This window comes from Gopherus flavomarginatus, chromosome 1 (genome assembly GCF_025201925.1).
Source record: "Gopherus flavomarginatus isolate rGopFla2 chromosome 1, rGopFla2.mat.asm, whole genome shotgun sequence".
NCBI lineage: Eukaryota > Metazoa > Chordata > Testudines > Testudinidae > Gopherus > Gopherus flavomarginatus.
This window is the reverse complement of record NC_066617.1, coordinates 203357299-203370258: the sequence shown is the minus strand read 5'-3', so window position 1 is coordinate 203370258 and position 12960 is coordinate 203357299. Positions and strand designations below refer to the sequence as shown.

The following is a 12960-nucleotide window of genomic DNA, read 5'->3' as shown; positions in this document are numbered from 1 at the left end:
ACAGGGCCTCCCTGTCCTCTCAAATGTTGTGAATGGGGGGACGCTGGACTCCCAATACAGTGCTGCTCTAGGATGCCAGCCTCAGAGGCGGAGAAACAAGAGACCAGTCTTAGCTAATACATTTAGTCATTTACCAAGTAGGTGTATAGTAAAATGTTCTGGTGTGATTATGTCCTGCCAGTGAAGTCATTAGAATGATGAATGCATTATTTTCAAAGCATTCTTAAATTACTAATGTTAAATCAGTCGTGAAAATGTTCCTCCTTCCTTTTAGAAGTTCACAAATATTTCAGTTAACTATGCTTAAGCGTTATTTTTAGATTATAATGGCACAATTCACACTCTTATCCTTATTATGTCCTGCTCTCCAATTCTGATCCCTCAGATATTCTATAAGGACTGGAATCATGCTCCAGGTGTGGTTTGCCTTTGCAAAGTGACTTTATGAAAGTGACGACATGGGATTCTGCATTTATGTCTCAGTGATAATCCATATCAAATACTATCAGTTTTTAACACACAAAAAGATGATGTTGTTTTCTGATTGCCAGCTCTTCAATCTCTGCTTGGGATTTGAAAATCAGACAGGGCTCTTTCTGCAAGACAGAAATTGTCCTCATTTATACTGGTGAAACTTCTGCCACATTATGACTTTAGTTACACCTGTGCAATCCTGCTCCATTTATTGATAGATCTATGATCATGATACAAAACAAAGAGGAGGTTGCATAAGTGGCCCTACAATTGGTAGTTAACAGTTCACTCAATCTATGAGCCAGAAAAGAATGGAGTTCTCTATGCCAGATCTGAGTTGGCCCTGCAGGGCTCACAGTAGTAAAAATGTAACTGTCATTAAAAAGAGCACACCCGATTGAACACGCACAGGGTGCAGATCTACTGAGTAAGAAGGTAACATTTTTGCATAGTCACTTTTCAGAGTAAAATTGTACTATACAACTTCTGCTGTATAGATTTCTACTTTGTCCCAGAAATATTAATTTCAACTCTAGCCACCACATTCAGTTAATGGAGATCAATATGCTCGAGCAAAGGTTATAGTAACTTTATATCGCAATCAAACTTGTATTTTAAGAAAAAGCTATGGGGGGAGAGAGAGCAAGGGGACATAAAAATAGAGAACAACATTTCTCTTTCCAGTATGGCAATATACAGTGATTTCGATATTAAAGACTCAATAGCACTTGTAAAAATAGGGTTTTTTCCCCCGTGTTTGTTTGGTATAGAGCTAGCTTTATGTATGCAGTCCTACGCTTCAAGAAAGGGGGAGAAATCAAGGCATAAATTGCTTGGTTTCCGGATTCATTGCCAAACAGGAGGGGGAGATCAAACTGAGTTTTTTCTTCTCACTTCATTCTTGTGCTGGTGGATGAGACCAGGTCAATCCATGAATGAGTTGCACATTCTGCATTGGAAATATGACTTCCAGTAGCGTAAGACCCAAAGTGGCCCCTTGTTTTCTTTGTTTATAAGGCTGGCCCCGCCTCAGTCAAATTGTTCCATGCTGCTCATTGTTGTGCCTGCTAAATTTGATTGTTGCCAGGGCTGGTGCAACCATTTAGGCGACCTAGGTAGTCACATCAGGCGCTGGCATTTGGGGGGCACCATTTTCTTCAGCAGCGACTGGAGCAGCCGGATCTTCGGCCGCCCCGGTCTCTGCCGACATTTAGATGGAGGGAGCTGGGGCAGGGAAGCGCGGGGAGGGCCGCCTGCAGCAAGTAAGGGGGAGCAGCATGCAGGGGAATTCCTCACCCCAGCTCACCCCGGCCCCGCCTCCTCCCCAAGCACGCCGTGGCCACTTCACTTCTCCCGCCTCCCAGGCTTGCAGCGCCAATCAGCTTAGGTGCCGCAAGCCTGGAAGGCGGGAGAAGTGAAGCAGCCACGGTGTGCTCGGGGTGCTTGTGCCCGTGGGAGGAGAAGGGGTGAGCTGGGGCGAGGGGGGTGCCTCAGGGCGGAAGGTGGGGGGTGGGGAGCTGCCACAAGGGGGGGCGCCTCAAGGCGGAGCTGCTGCGGAGGGGGGCGTCTCAGGGCGGGGGCGCGGGGGGGGGGAGGGCGCAAGGTGAAAGTTTCGTCTAGGGCACGAAACATACTTGCACTGCCCCTGGTTGTTGCCCTCCAACCCAGTGGCGGACTTGGTTTTCATGGTGCTGACCTAAGGGTCCACCCATGCTGATCTGACTTCAGGATCAAGGCTATACTTTGTAAAACTGAGCAAATAGGCAGAAATTAATTTCAGAACATTACATAAATGTTAGTTTTTTATTTTGCCTGTTTTTTTTCTAAATTAGATTTCACCTGCTTGAATTATAGGTATTTTGAATGTATGTAAATTGTGTATCTTTAACTGACATATTAACACATTACACAGCAGCATGAGGCTGTTTGTTTTCCAAAAAAAAGTCTGAATCTAGAATTGCCATATTTGTCTACATTTATTATTTGAAATTAATTTCAATTATCAGTATCTGTCAAGTACTTCCTGATCTTTTTAGCATAAAACATGCTGTATAAATGTGACATCATATTATCAATGCTCTTATAAAGGAATTTTCTATTTTCTTCCAAATAAGTTCCTATAATATCACTCGTTATGTATTTTTCTCTAAGGCTAACTGTGGTGCATCTTCTATCTCCTCCTACTTTGGAGATTTTAAACTCTCCAGGGACCTTTAACAAGTATTTCTCTACTTCACAAAAAGTTTTGAGCATGAATTTTCACATTCGTATTTCATGTGCTCAGACACTATGCTGATTAGTACCACAGAGAAGCCCATGAACAATCCAGAGTGACACCTAGATTCTCATATAGTTTTCATTTAAACATGTAGAGATATCTAGATCAAAAGAGTAAAACATGTCAAAATAGTTGTGGGTGAAAGCCCTTTGGGAAATTGCCTTACTGACAGTTTTGCACCTTCCCTTTTCTTGCTGGTGTTATTAATTATTGTAACTATCAGAACGACAAAACCACGATTTGCAGCATAACAGAGAGAAGTGTCTATGTTTAACCAAGAAGGACTGAAAAGTCAAAGGAGATTAATCTCGGGAGTAAATAATAACCAAATCATTTAAACAAAACTGGATTTGCGTCTGGAGATTTAAAGGACACTAATAACAGCAAATGCACAACCAAAGGCTCTCTCCCTTACAGCTGCGCTCTGTAACGAATATGGGGGGAGGGGGAACTAGATGGAGCTCCCTCAAACTACTCCACGTTATTGTAACGCTGAGCTGCACAGTGTCACTTCTTTTGGTAAAACTCCACATACATGCTTGGGCAGAGGAGTAACTCCATTCATTCTCTTTGCCGTGTTTTAGGGACTCAGACTAACACGGCTACCCCTCTGGTACATTCCCTTAGGCGGTGTCACAGGGGGCGACCGCTTTATCTAGCTCTCCCCCAACCACTCATGAGTCTAGGAAACTGCTAACACCCGCCCATGATCCGGTCATCATGAGCTACACAACAAATCTTCCCCAAGCTTGAGGATCGGAGCCGGCTATTGGTCTAAGGGAAGAGCAAGGGTGCGAGCGGATTGACTGACTAGGCAGTTTTACCTTGACGAAGAGGGAAATGTCATGCTCTTGCGTCTCTTCCCCGGGTTCACCAGGTGTGCTCGCCTCATCCTCTTCTTCCTCTCCCTCGCCCCTGCCCTGCATGCCGTTCAGGCTCATGGCTTCCTCGCCTCTCTCCGCTCCCGCAGGCTCCTCGGGGTCCCCGGTTGCATGTGGCTCTGTCAGGTGGTTGCCCAGTTCATCCCCACCTGGGATACTCTCTGGGCTTTCTCTTGTAGCAGCGTCCTCTGTGCTCGCGTGTTCTGCTGCTGCTGGCATTTCCTCTGCTGCATGGCCTGCGGCGCCTCCTGCCGCGGGGCTTTCTTCGCTCGTCTCGGTGTCTTCGGGATTTGCTCCAGCTGGAGCACTGCTTGCCGGACTTTCTCCTGCCCTAGTTTCGTCCTCTGCTGCATCCTCCCCTTCCTCAGGCTTTGCTTCTGCTGTTGCATCTTCCTCCTCATCCTCTTCCTTTCTCTCCTCCTCTTCGCGCTCTTCTCCCGCGGGGGCTCCTTCGTCCCCTGCCACCTCCCCAGGCTTTTCTTCCTCTCTCGCGTCCTCCCCAGGGCCTCCTTCAGGCTCTTCTTCCTCCCCGGCAGCCTCTGCAGGATCTTCGGCCTGGGGGGTTTCTGCCCCGGGGGCAGCCCGTTCTGCGGCTCCGCCTTCCGCGGGGCCTGGCGCCGGGCTCCCTCCTCCGGTGCCCTCCTCCGCAGGGTCTGGCCCCAGGCTCCCTCCTCCGGTGCCCTCCTCCGCGGGGTCTGGCGCCAGGATCTCGCCTCCGGTGCCCTCCTCCGCGGGGTCTGGCCCCGGGCTCCCTCCTCCAGTGCCCTCCTGCGCGGGGTCTGGCGCCAGGATCTCGCCTCCGGTGCCCTCCTCCGCAGGGTCTGGCCCCGGGCTCCCTCCTCCGGTGCCCTCCTCCGCGGGGTCTGGCGCCAGGATCTCGCCTCCGGTGCCCTCCTGCGCGGGGCTTGGCCCCGGGCTCCCTCCTCCGGTGCCCTCCTGCGCGGGGCTTGGCCCCGGGCTCCCTCCTCCGGTGCCCTCCTGCGCGGGGCTTGGCCCCGGGCTCCCTCCTCCGGTGCCCTCCTGCGCGGGGCTTGGCCCCGGGCTCCCTCCTCCGGTGCCCTCCTGCGCGGGGCTTGGCCCCGGGCTCCCTCCTCCGGTGCTGTCCTCCGCGGGGAGCTCTGCAGGTCCTTCGCCCCTTTCCTCCGATCGCTCCCTTGCTGGGCTGTGCGCGGGGACAGGCTCCTGCTGCTGCCCCTCGGGGCTCCTTGCTCCTGCCTCTTCTTCCCCCTCTCCGCAGCTCTCTGCGGCGCCCCGGACCCCGGGCGCCTCCTGGCCCTTCCCTTCAGCTGCTCTTTCTGCTGCACCCTCCTCCCGCCACGGGCCGGAGGGCTTCTCCTCCGCCGCCCCTTCCTCGCTCCCTCCCTCCTCCGGCTCTTGGGAGCCCCCTGCGAGCGGCGCCGGGCTCTGCGCCCCGCTGAGCCCCACAGCGGAGCGGGGCTCTTCTGCAGGAGAAGGGGGGCTGCTCGCCATGGCAAGGGGCCGGAGTGTGGGTCCTGCGAGAGGCGCCGCCGCCGGTGACTCCTGCCGCTGCTGGCTATGGCGACTCCTCGCTGCACCCGCGGGGATTAGCGACTGGCCGGCGCCCAGGGCCAGCAGCACCTGCTCTGCGCCCGAGAGCGCCACGGGGCCGTCTGCGCATGCTCCGTCCCAGCGGCTGACCTGGCTCGCCCTCAGAACCTGCCCTCCGAGCCAGGGGGGGACGGAGGGTGGCAAGACCGGGGTGGGGGGGCGATATAGGTTCTGGAACTAGAGATGCTGGGAGGGGTGTTGCCGCTGCCATACCCCCTTGGCTTCCCATTATAGACCAGCTTTGCAGTTTGGCTGAATGTAGGGTGACCAGATGTCCTGATATTATAAGGACAGTCCTGATTTTTTAGTCTTTTTCTTATACAGTCTCCTATTACCCCCACCCCCTATCCCGATTTTTCACACTTGCTGTCTGGTAACCCTAGCTGAATGGGTCTCAGCACCCCCACTGTACAAATTGTTCCAGCACCCCTGGGGGGATAGGGGACAAGAGAGATGCAGTAGAGAAGATTAAGAAAGGAGGACAAAAACGGGGATGCAGAGGCAGAAATGGGGACTGGGAATAGTTGGGCTTGCGATCCTCCTTAGACGTTTTCTCCCTGCACTGAACTGTGGCAGAAAAGCCACTAGCTATCCCCCCAAAGACTCAGCACTTTCTGCCGTGGGGTTTTGGAGGTGAAAAAGGATTCCCGGCCAATGTCCTGTTGGGATTCACAGGGCTACAACAACACTGCTGCTGGGGAGGGAGTGGAGGAGCCAGTTGCCCCTTTGCATGCAGAGCAGAGGCAGGAAACTAGTGGGGAACTAACTGCTGCTGGCACAGAACAGACGTGTTTCTCCATGGCCAAATCTCCTGTTTTTTCTCATCGGCGGGTCAGATCGCTCAGTGGGCAACACGTGTTCGCTAGAGCTGCCAAGACGCTCCCGCTCCTTCAGAAGGAGCTGTGTACGGCCGCAGTCAACTTTGCGCAGTCTGGGTTGCCCTGCTCCCAACTCCGCAGCTAAATACCCTCCGGCTCAGTTGCTCTGGCGCTCCCTCCTCAGCAAGCTCCCAACTGGGGACCAAAATCCGCTTGCTGTGCTCTCCTACAGCTGCTCAGGCTGCGTTTGCTTCTCCGGCTCCAGCTCTGGCTTCCCCTTGCCAAGTTTTAACAACTTGCCCTTTGCAGTCCTTCAAATATCTTGCCCTTGCCTGACTACAAGTCGTTGGGACGTATCCTGCTCACAAGTCCTTGAAGAAACCTTCATACCTTTATTGCGGTTTGGGCAGGACGTAACCTCTTGGGTGGCCTGACACTGACGAACGTAAGAAAGTTGCCCAAACTGTAACTGTATCCCAAAATGCTTCACGGAGTTAAATAATACCGCGATTGGGCTACATTATAAACAATAGCCAAGGCAGAGAGAAATGAAGTAGGAGAAAGGGAGAAAGCTACCTCCACATATGAGATTTGAAAAGAAATGGAGAGCTAATGCTGCAGAGACAGAAGCAGGCTGTTCCAAAAGGCAGAAGGTGATATTGGGAGTGGGGGAAGATTAAGCAATTTCTACTTGAGAAAGAGGTTTGTGAGTGAGACTACTGCAAGTCCAGGGAGGGTTTCAAAATTAAGGAGAGAAATCTTGGGCTGGGATTCTGATCTGCACGGGAGCCACGGGACTTGTGGGAGTTGTGCCCTTTGTATGGGTGAAAAAACTCCATTCTGTACATGCTGGAGTCTGAGAAGCTGGGTCTTAGGGAGACCCTACAGAAGTCTTTGGGAGGCCCTATAGAAATTGTTCAGAGTGAGGGAAAGGATATAAAACATAAGTAAAGATTTCTGCATAGATAGTGGTGAACACAGGTAACGTTGCAAAGGTGGCAACAAGCAGACTTGCAGGCACAGCTGATGTGAGAAAAGAGGGTACAGAGGAAAGAATGGCACCAAGGTTACTGTGATTGATAGCTATATTGGGATATCTGATTTATCATTTTGATTACATTTCTGAACTCCTGTGTGGGAACTAAACTCAGGGCTTTGGACAGTATGGCCAAGGATAAGAAGGTGGATAGCAGAAAGTAGAGAACTGAACATCGTGGGCTAAGGATTGTGGTGCAGAAGTGGACCCACTATAATAGACAGAGTGGTTTGATAGCTACTCTGGTTCCCTCTAGCTATGTACATGGTCCAGCGGTGTTCCACAGTGCCACAGGCTGCAGTGAGACCAAGGAGAATGACTTCATTTGCATAAATCTATGTTTATCAAATGTACCAGTATCCATTCAAATTGTTATTTATTTGGCAACATGCAACAAATTCTCAAAATTCTTGTACCAAAAATAACCCCTTGATCACCAAGAAGCGGAAGAGCGCACAACACCACAGGTCCTAAGCAAACAATTATTTTAAAAAAGAGAGCAAAAGAACACTTACATAATTTCAATAGTTACTTCGAAGCTGAAGTATATTCCCAAAGTTTGTGGGCTGCTTTTTTTTCGGAAGCAAACCTACTTTTATATTAATATTAACCTTGCATAAAGCCGTTGAAGTATTAATACCAATTTGCATGAAGTCATAAGAATGAGCATTGCATCATGCTGTGAAAAACACTAGCTCTGCAATCCTTGCTGTAAGTAGCATTCATATATTATCTAGCTATATATTATAATAACACTCTATAAGAGTTCTGAGTTTACAGACTGAGTTGAAATGGATATGAAAATGTAATAAGGAGGGATTACCAGTAACTTTAAATTATGGTAGGGATCTGGGGCGGCTCTATGTATTTTGCCTCCTCAAGCACGGATGGCAAGTGGCTTTCGGCAGCGCTCCTGTGAGAGGTCCACCGGTCCTGTGCCTTTGGCGTACCCGCCGCCAAATTGCCACCAAAACCACAGGACCGCAGACCTCCTGCAAGCACACCACCGAAAGCCACCTGCCAGCTGCCCTCACAGCTACCAGCAGGCTGCCCCCACGGCTTGCCGCCCCAGGAACACACTTGGTGTGCTGGTCCCAGGAGCCACCCCTACTAAGGATACCAAAAAATCAAGGTGCCTAAATTTGGTTATAGAGCACTGATTTAGGGTATCCCAGTGGTTTTTTGTTGGGGGATTGTTTGTTTTTTGTAGTTCTCTTGCTCATGGCATAATCTAAACTTTTTATAAAATTTTTAGCTGTTTTTTGTTATAAAGATAACCTTCCAATTAATGTGAATTGATGTGAATGTTTGTTTGTAGACGGTCTGAAATTACGGATCTCAGAGAGTTGTGACCAGAGAGAGAGATGTGACCAGAAGTCTAGTGATGACAGTTTAAATGCCAACGTTAACTATTTCATGGCTGATCAATTTAACAGAAACATCCTTTCATCTTCTTATATATGCGGCTGGATTCATTAGGAAGAAAGTTCTCCAGGAATGAGATGCCAGATTTTAAAGATGAGAGTAACTGAGTTTAAAAATAAGAGTAACAGTGTTTTGGGGGTGGGGGAGGAGATAGATTCTCAACATAAGACTCTGTGAGAGATGGGAAGAGAGAACATCTGGAGACATAGTAAGATCTGGGAAAGAGTGGAAGATCTGGAGGAATAAATCACAGGATGAAATGAAAGCTCAGCTCTATTTAAAACTATTGAGTAATGATTCAAATGAATAACCATATAATTTATTAGTGGTTTCCATATGTGTTTATAGTAAGTTTGATGAACAAAAAAAAATATAATGGTGGGATGAAGAATAGCTTTGCTCTCTTAGTTTCTCATGTCACTAACGTCCTTTGAATGTACAGCTTCTTAATTCATAGTCATTTGTGAGTGTTTCCATAGCTCCCTTTGTCTTACCTCTGGTTAACTGAAGATTGGTCAGGTCCCCCAATCACATGCACCCCAAACATTGCTCCCCTAATTATTTTGCAAATGTTTCAGGTGTTACATGGAGTGCAGCTGAAGACAATAGTGAAGGTAGGCCACTAGCTTTAGCCATCATGTTGTCTGATCTGCTTTGATTAAGGTTAGATGGCATAGTGGCTAAAAGGATGATGATTAGTCTATAGTGGTGCTCCCACCAGAGCTACAAATGGTGAAGCAGCAATCAATGGTACAGGAATGGTGGGAAATATATAGACAAATGCTAGTGTACGCACAACCATTGAAGTAAACAGATTGACTTCACTGAGAGCACTAATGAGGCCTCACTTATTTAAAGATATAATGAAACATAGAAGAAATTATCTTGCCAAAATAGGGTCCCCTTCACATATTAGCACCACTATTACACACAAGGAGAAACAAGATGTTGAGATAGCTGCCCACTGATTGTATCCTTGTTCCCTTTTTGCTCATAGGCACATATACATATACTACTGTCATAGAACAGAAAATCATTCTTTAGAAAAATACAGTTATCTTATGTTAAAACAATGACTTATTTTCGTATACCACATCGAAACCCAGTTACTTGTATTACCATACATATCTTCCCTTGCACCTTTTATCAGTTTATGATTCTAGAAACCTGCTTACTTTTCCTTTTAAAATTTAAACTTGAACAATATATCAAACAATTTGAACTCTGAATTTTCCTAAATGTTTATTTTCTTTTCTAGTCTATTTCTCTGAATCCTGGATCTTCCCCTTTCTCTGGTACTTCTTTATAGACTCGCTATCTGCGGAGAAGAGGGAGAGACAGCATTTGCTTAGGCACCTCTGGAGATTTTTTTCTGGATCTTGGACCTTGCTTTTCACTTTCATGGACCACTCCAATGTCCTTTTGGATGTCTTGTTTGCCTTTCAGCCTGACTATGTGTGTTCCTTCACCTTCAGCACAGCACTTCTCAGCTTCTGTCTGACTCCGAAACTCCATTGTGTTCAGCAGTGTTCTCTTGGTAGCTCCTGAATGGTCCCTTTGCCTCTGAAAGCTGGTATTGCATGTTCTGTGCTCTTCTTAAGTGGTGATTCCTCGCCAGTGTCCATGAAAATCCAGTTTCAATCAGCACAGTTCTCTAGTTTTGTGTGGCAATAAGCAGTATAGCATCCTGTTAGCTCCTACTCCTTTGTTCTTAGTAGTTATAGGCGGCTTCTTCTTTCAAACTGTCCTTTGGATAGCAAATCTTCACTTGTCCTGTTGTCTATTTTAGTCTTAATTTCAGTTTGTCTTCAGATTGCTATTCCAATAGGGGAGCGTGGAAGCTCAGATCTGGACCCAATCAAGCCCTTTGGTTATAATGGAGTTAGAACAGAGACGAATTTTGGCTAATGGACCCAAAATGAATAATGATATAAATTATGTTTCAAGTGTAAATCAGCCAAAGAGTTGGAAGTAGATTAGTAGTGGAATTTATATCGTTTAGTAATGAGTGGGTGACTGAAAAGGGATAATTTACACGAGTTTGTTATTCTGGCATGGTGACTGTGTGGCAAATTATATCTCTGCTTAGGTGGCTGTAACTCCCATTGTTTTCAGTGGAAGTTGAACCCACCTTCTTCAAGCTGATTTTGCCCTTCTGCATGAAAAATAATTGGCTCTGGCCAATGCTCATTCATGGTAGATCAGTTCAAATTTCTCTATTACCCATACTTCTGTATCTTTCTGAAGGCTGGTCTGTGGGTCTCAGGCCATCACTGGCTTTCACGGTCAGCGCAAAAACTTCCAAAGATTAACACTGTTTGCTTACAAATGTTAGGCAATTTTACGTGCAACAATAGATTAGCTATTTAAATACTTGTGAGAGTGAGACAAAGGCAAAGTGGAAAAAGACTACAAGCTGACATTGGAAAGCTGTTAATAATTATCTTTGCACCATGGGGAAGAGCGTAGGTACCGTACAACATTTAATACAATTGGCAATTTTATGGAGAAATGAATAAATAAGGAGAACACAATGGGATCTGTCACAAGTTAATTATAACCCAACAGATGTCTCTAACCATGACATAGTTAAGGTCTGGCAATGATATTTTCAAATATCTAGTGAACAGTTTTCTTCGAGTGCAAAGAAAATAACTTTTTGGATGGGCTGTTGCACAGAGTAAGTGTTGAGTCAAGATCTGTTTGTGTATCTAGGGTAGATACATTAACAATGTGGCTTGTGCGGGGGTTTTTAAAATTGATTTTAAGTACTTTTCCTCCATTCTTTCTATACTGAAATCAAGTAAACTTAAAATGCACATAATTTTTCATTGAAAAAATATTTGATAGTTTCTATGTTATCTCTTCCTAGTATCTACAAGTGAAAGGACTCTAAATGGAGGGTTGACGTGATATATGTGTACTTACCATATACATGGTGGCAGTCATGTGATAAATTGCAGACCCATATGTTAAATATTATTTGACTGCCAAGTCAGAAGAGCAGGATGGGCAACATTGAGAGATGTGAAGACTAGGATCAGTCAACACATCACAGCTGGAACTGGAGCTGTATAACATTAGAAAGCCAGAAATCCTCCTTTTGGAAAAGGGTAAGGTTTTGGGGTTTAGTCCTATTAGACCTTGAAATATCAGCCTTTAAATTTGCCTCATGCTTATATATGGAGAAGGTACCTTTGTACAGGGATATGGACTATGTTAGTGAGAATTTCCCACCCCACCCCCCGACAGAAGTCTCCTAGGAGTAAGGAAGGCTGACATTATGGGCCAGATCTTCAGCTGGTATAAGTTGGTTTTGGTCCACTGAACTACAAGGAACTGTAGGGTTTTATATCATCCGAGGATCTAGTACCAGATTCCACATGAGGAGAGATGAATAAAAATGGGACTTTTCAGCTTGGAAAAAAGATGATTAAGGGGATAAAACAAAGGTCTATAAAATCATGATTGATGTGGAGAAAATAAATAGGGAAGTGTTATTTACTCATAACACAAGAACTAAGGGTCACCAAATGAAATTAATAGGCAGTAGGTTTAAAACAAACAAAAAGAAATATTTCTTCACACAAACACACAGTCAACCTGTGGAACTCTTTGCCAGAGGATGTTGTAAAGGCCAAGACTATAACAGGGTTAAAAAAAAACTAGGTAAGTTCATGGAGGATAGGTCCATCAATGGCTATTAGCCAAGATGGGCTGGGATGATGTCCCTAACCCCTATTTGGCAGAAGCTGGGAATGGGTGACAGGGGATGGATCACTTGATGATTGCCTCTTCTGTTCATTGGTCTGACCCAGTATGGCTGTTCTTATGTTCTTACCAGTAGAAATTTTGTAAGATAGCACTGAGCTCCATGTTGATTCTTCAGAATCAATGATATCATTTTTTGGAAGGCACTTGGGGCAGATGCGAGACCGTATGGAATACATTTAAAACAGAATAGTCCCTCATGTGTAATAAATGCTGTGAGGTCTCTGCTATCTTCATGTAACATAACCTGGTTGTATGCTCTCTGTAGATCAAGAGTAGAAAAAAATCTTTGCACCACAGAGTTCTGCAAATACTGTGAGGAAGAGGATGGCTGTCAATCACAATAGCTTTATTTGGCTTCCTAGGTGCACACAAAGGCAAATGCCTCCACCCTTCTTCTGCGTCACTACTACAGGTGAAACCCATTCCAAGGAGTCAATCTCTTCAATAATGTCCTTTTGAACAAGTTTTCTAAGTTCCTCTGAAACAGCTTCCCTCACTGAAAATGGTAAGTGCTGTAACATCTGTTGTACAGGCATCACATTATTCCGCATTTTAACTTTATGCAGAAATCCATAAGCACAGCCGAGTTTCTCCATAACCTGGTGTTGGGTCCCAGCTGAAACTGTGGTGTGCTGAGGAAGATCAATTCGTCCACTAACTACCCTGAGATTTAAAGCAGCCAATAAATCTCTGCCAGAGATAGGG

General features: G+C 46.4%; 2 protein-coding genes across 2 annotated transcripts in view; one reads left to right on the top strand and one right to left on the bottom strand.

Moving 5' to 3' along the window:
* The window catches only part of CLIC6 (chloride intracellular channel 6), a 55373-nt gene extending 50231 nt beyond the window's left edge, over positions 1 to 5142 (bottom strand). The window contains exon 1 of the mRNA XM_050929195.1: positions 3577 to 5142. Within this exon, the coding sequence (XP_050785152.1) occupies positions 3577 to 5103 (1527 nt within the window). The 5' untranslated portion in view covers positions 5104 to 5142. The remainder of the gene's footprint in view (positions 1 to 3576) is intronic.
* Positions 5140 to 12960, top strand: part of RCAN1 (regulator of calcineurin 1) — a 123580-nt gene continuing 115759 nt past the window's right edge. Inside the window, exon 1 of the mRNA XM_050929659.1 lies at positions 5140 to 5147. The gene's annotated coding sequence lies outside the window, so the exon portion shown is untranslated. The remainder of the gene's footprint in view (positions 5148 to 12960) is intronic.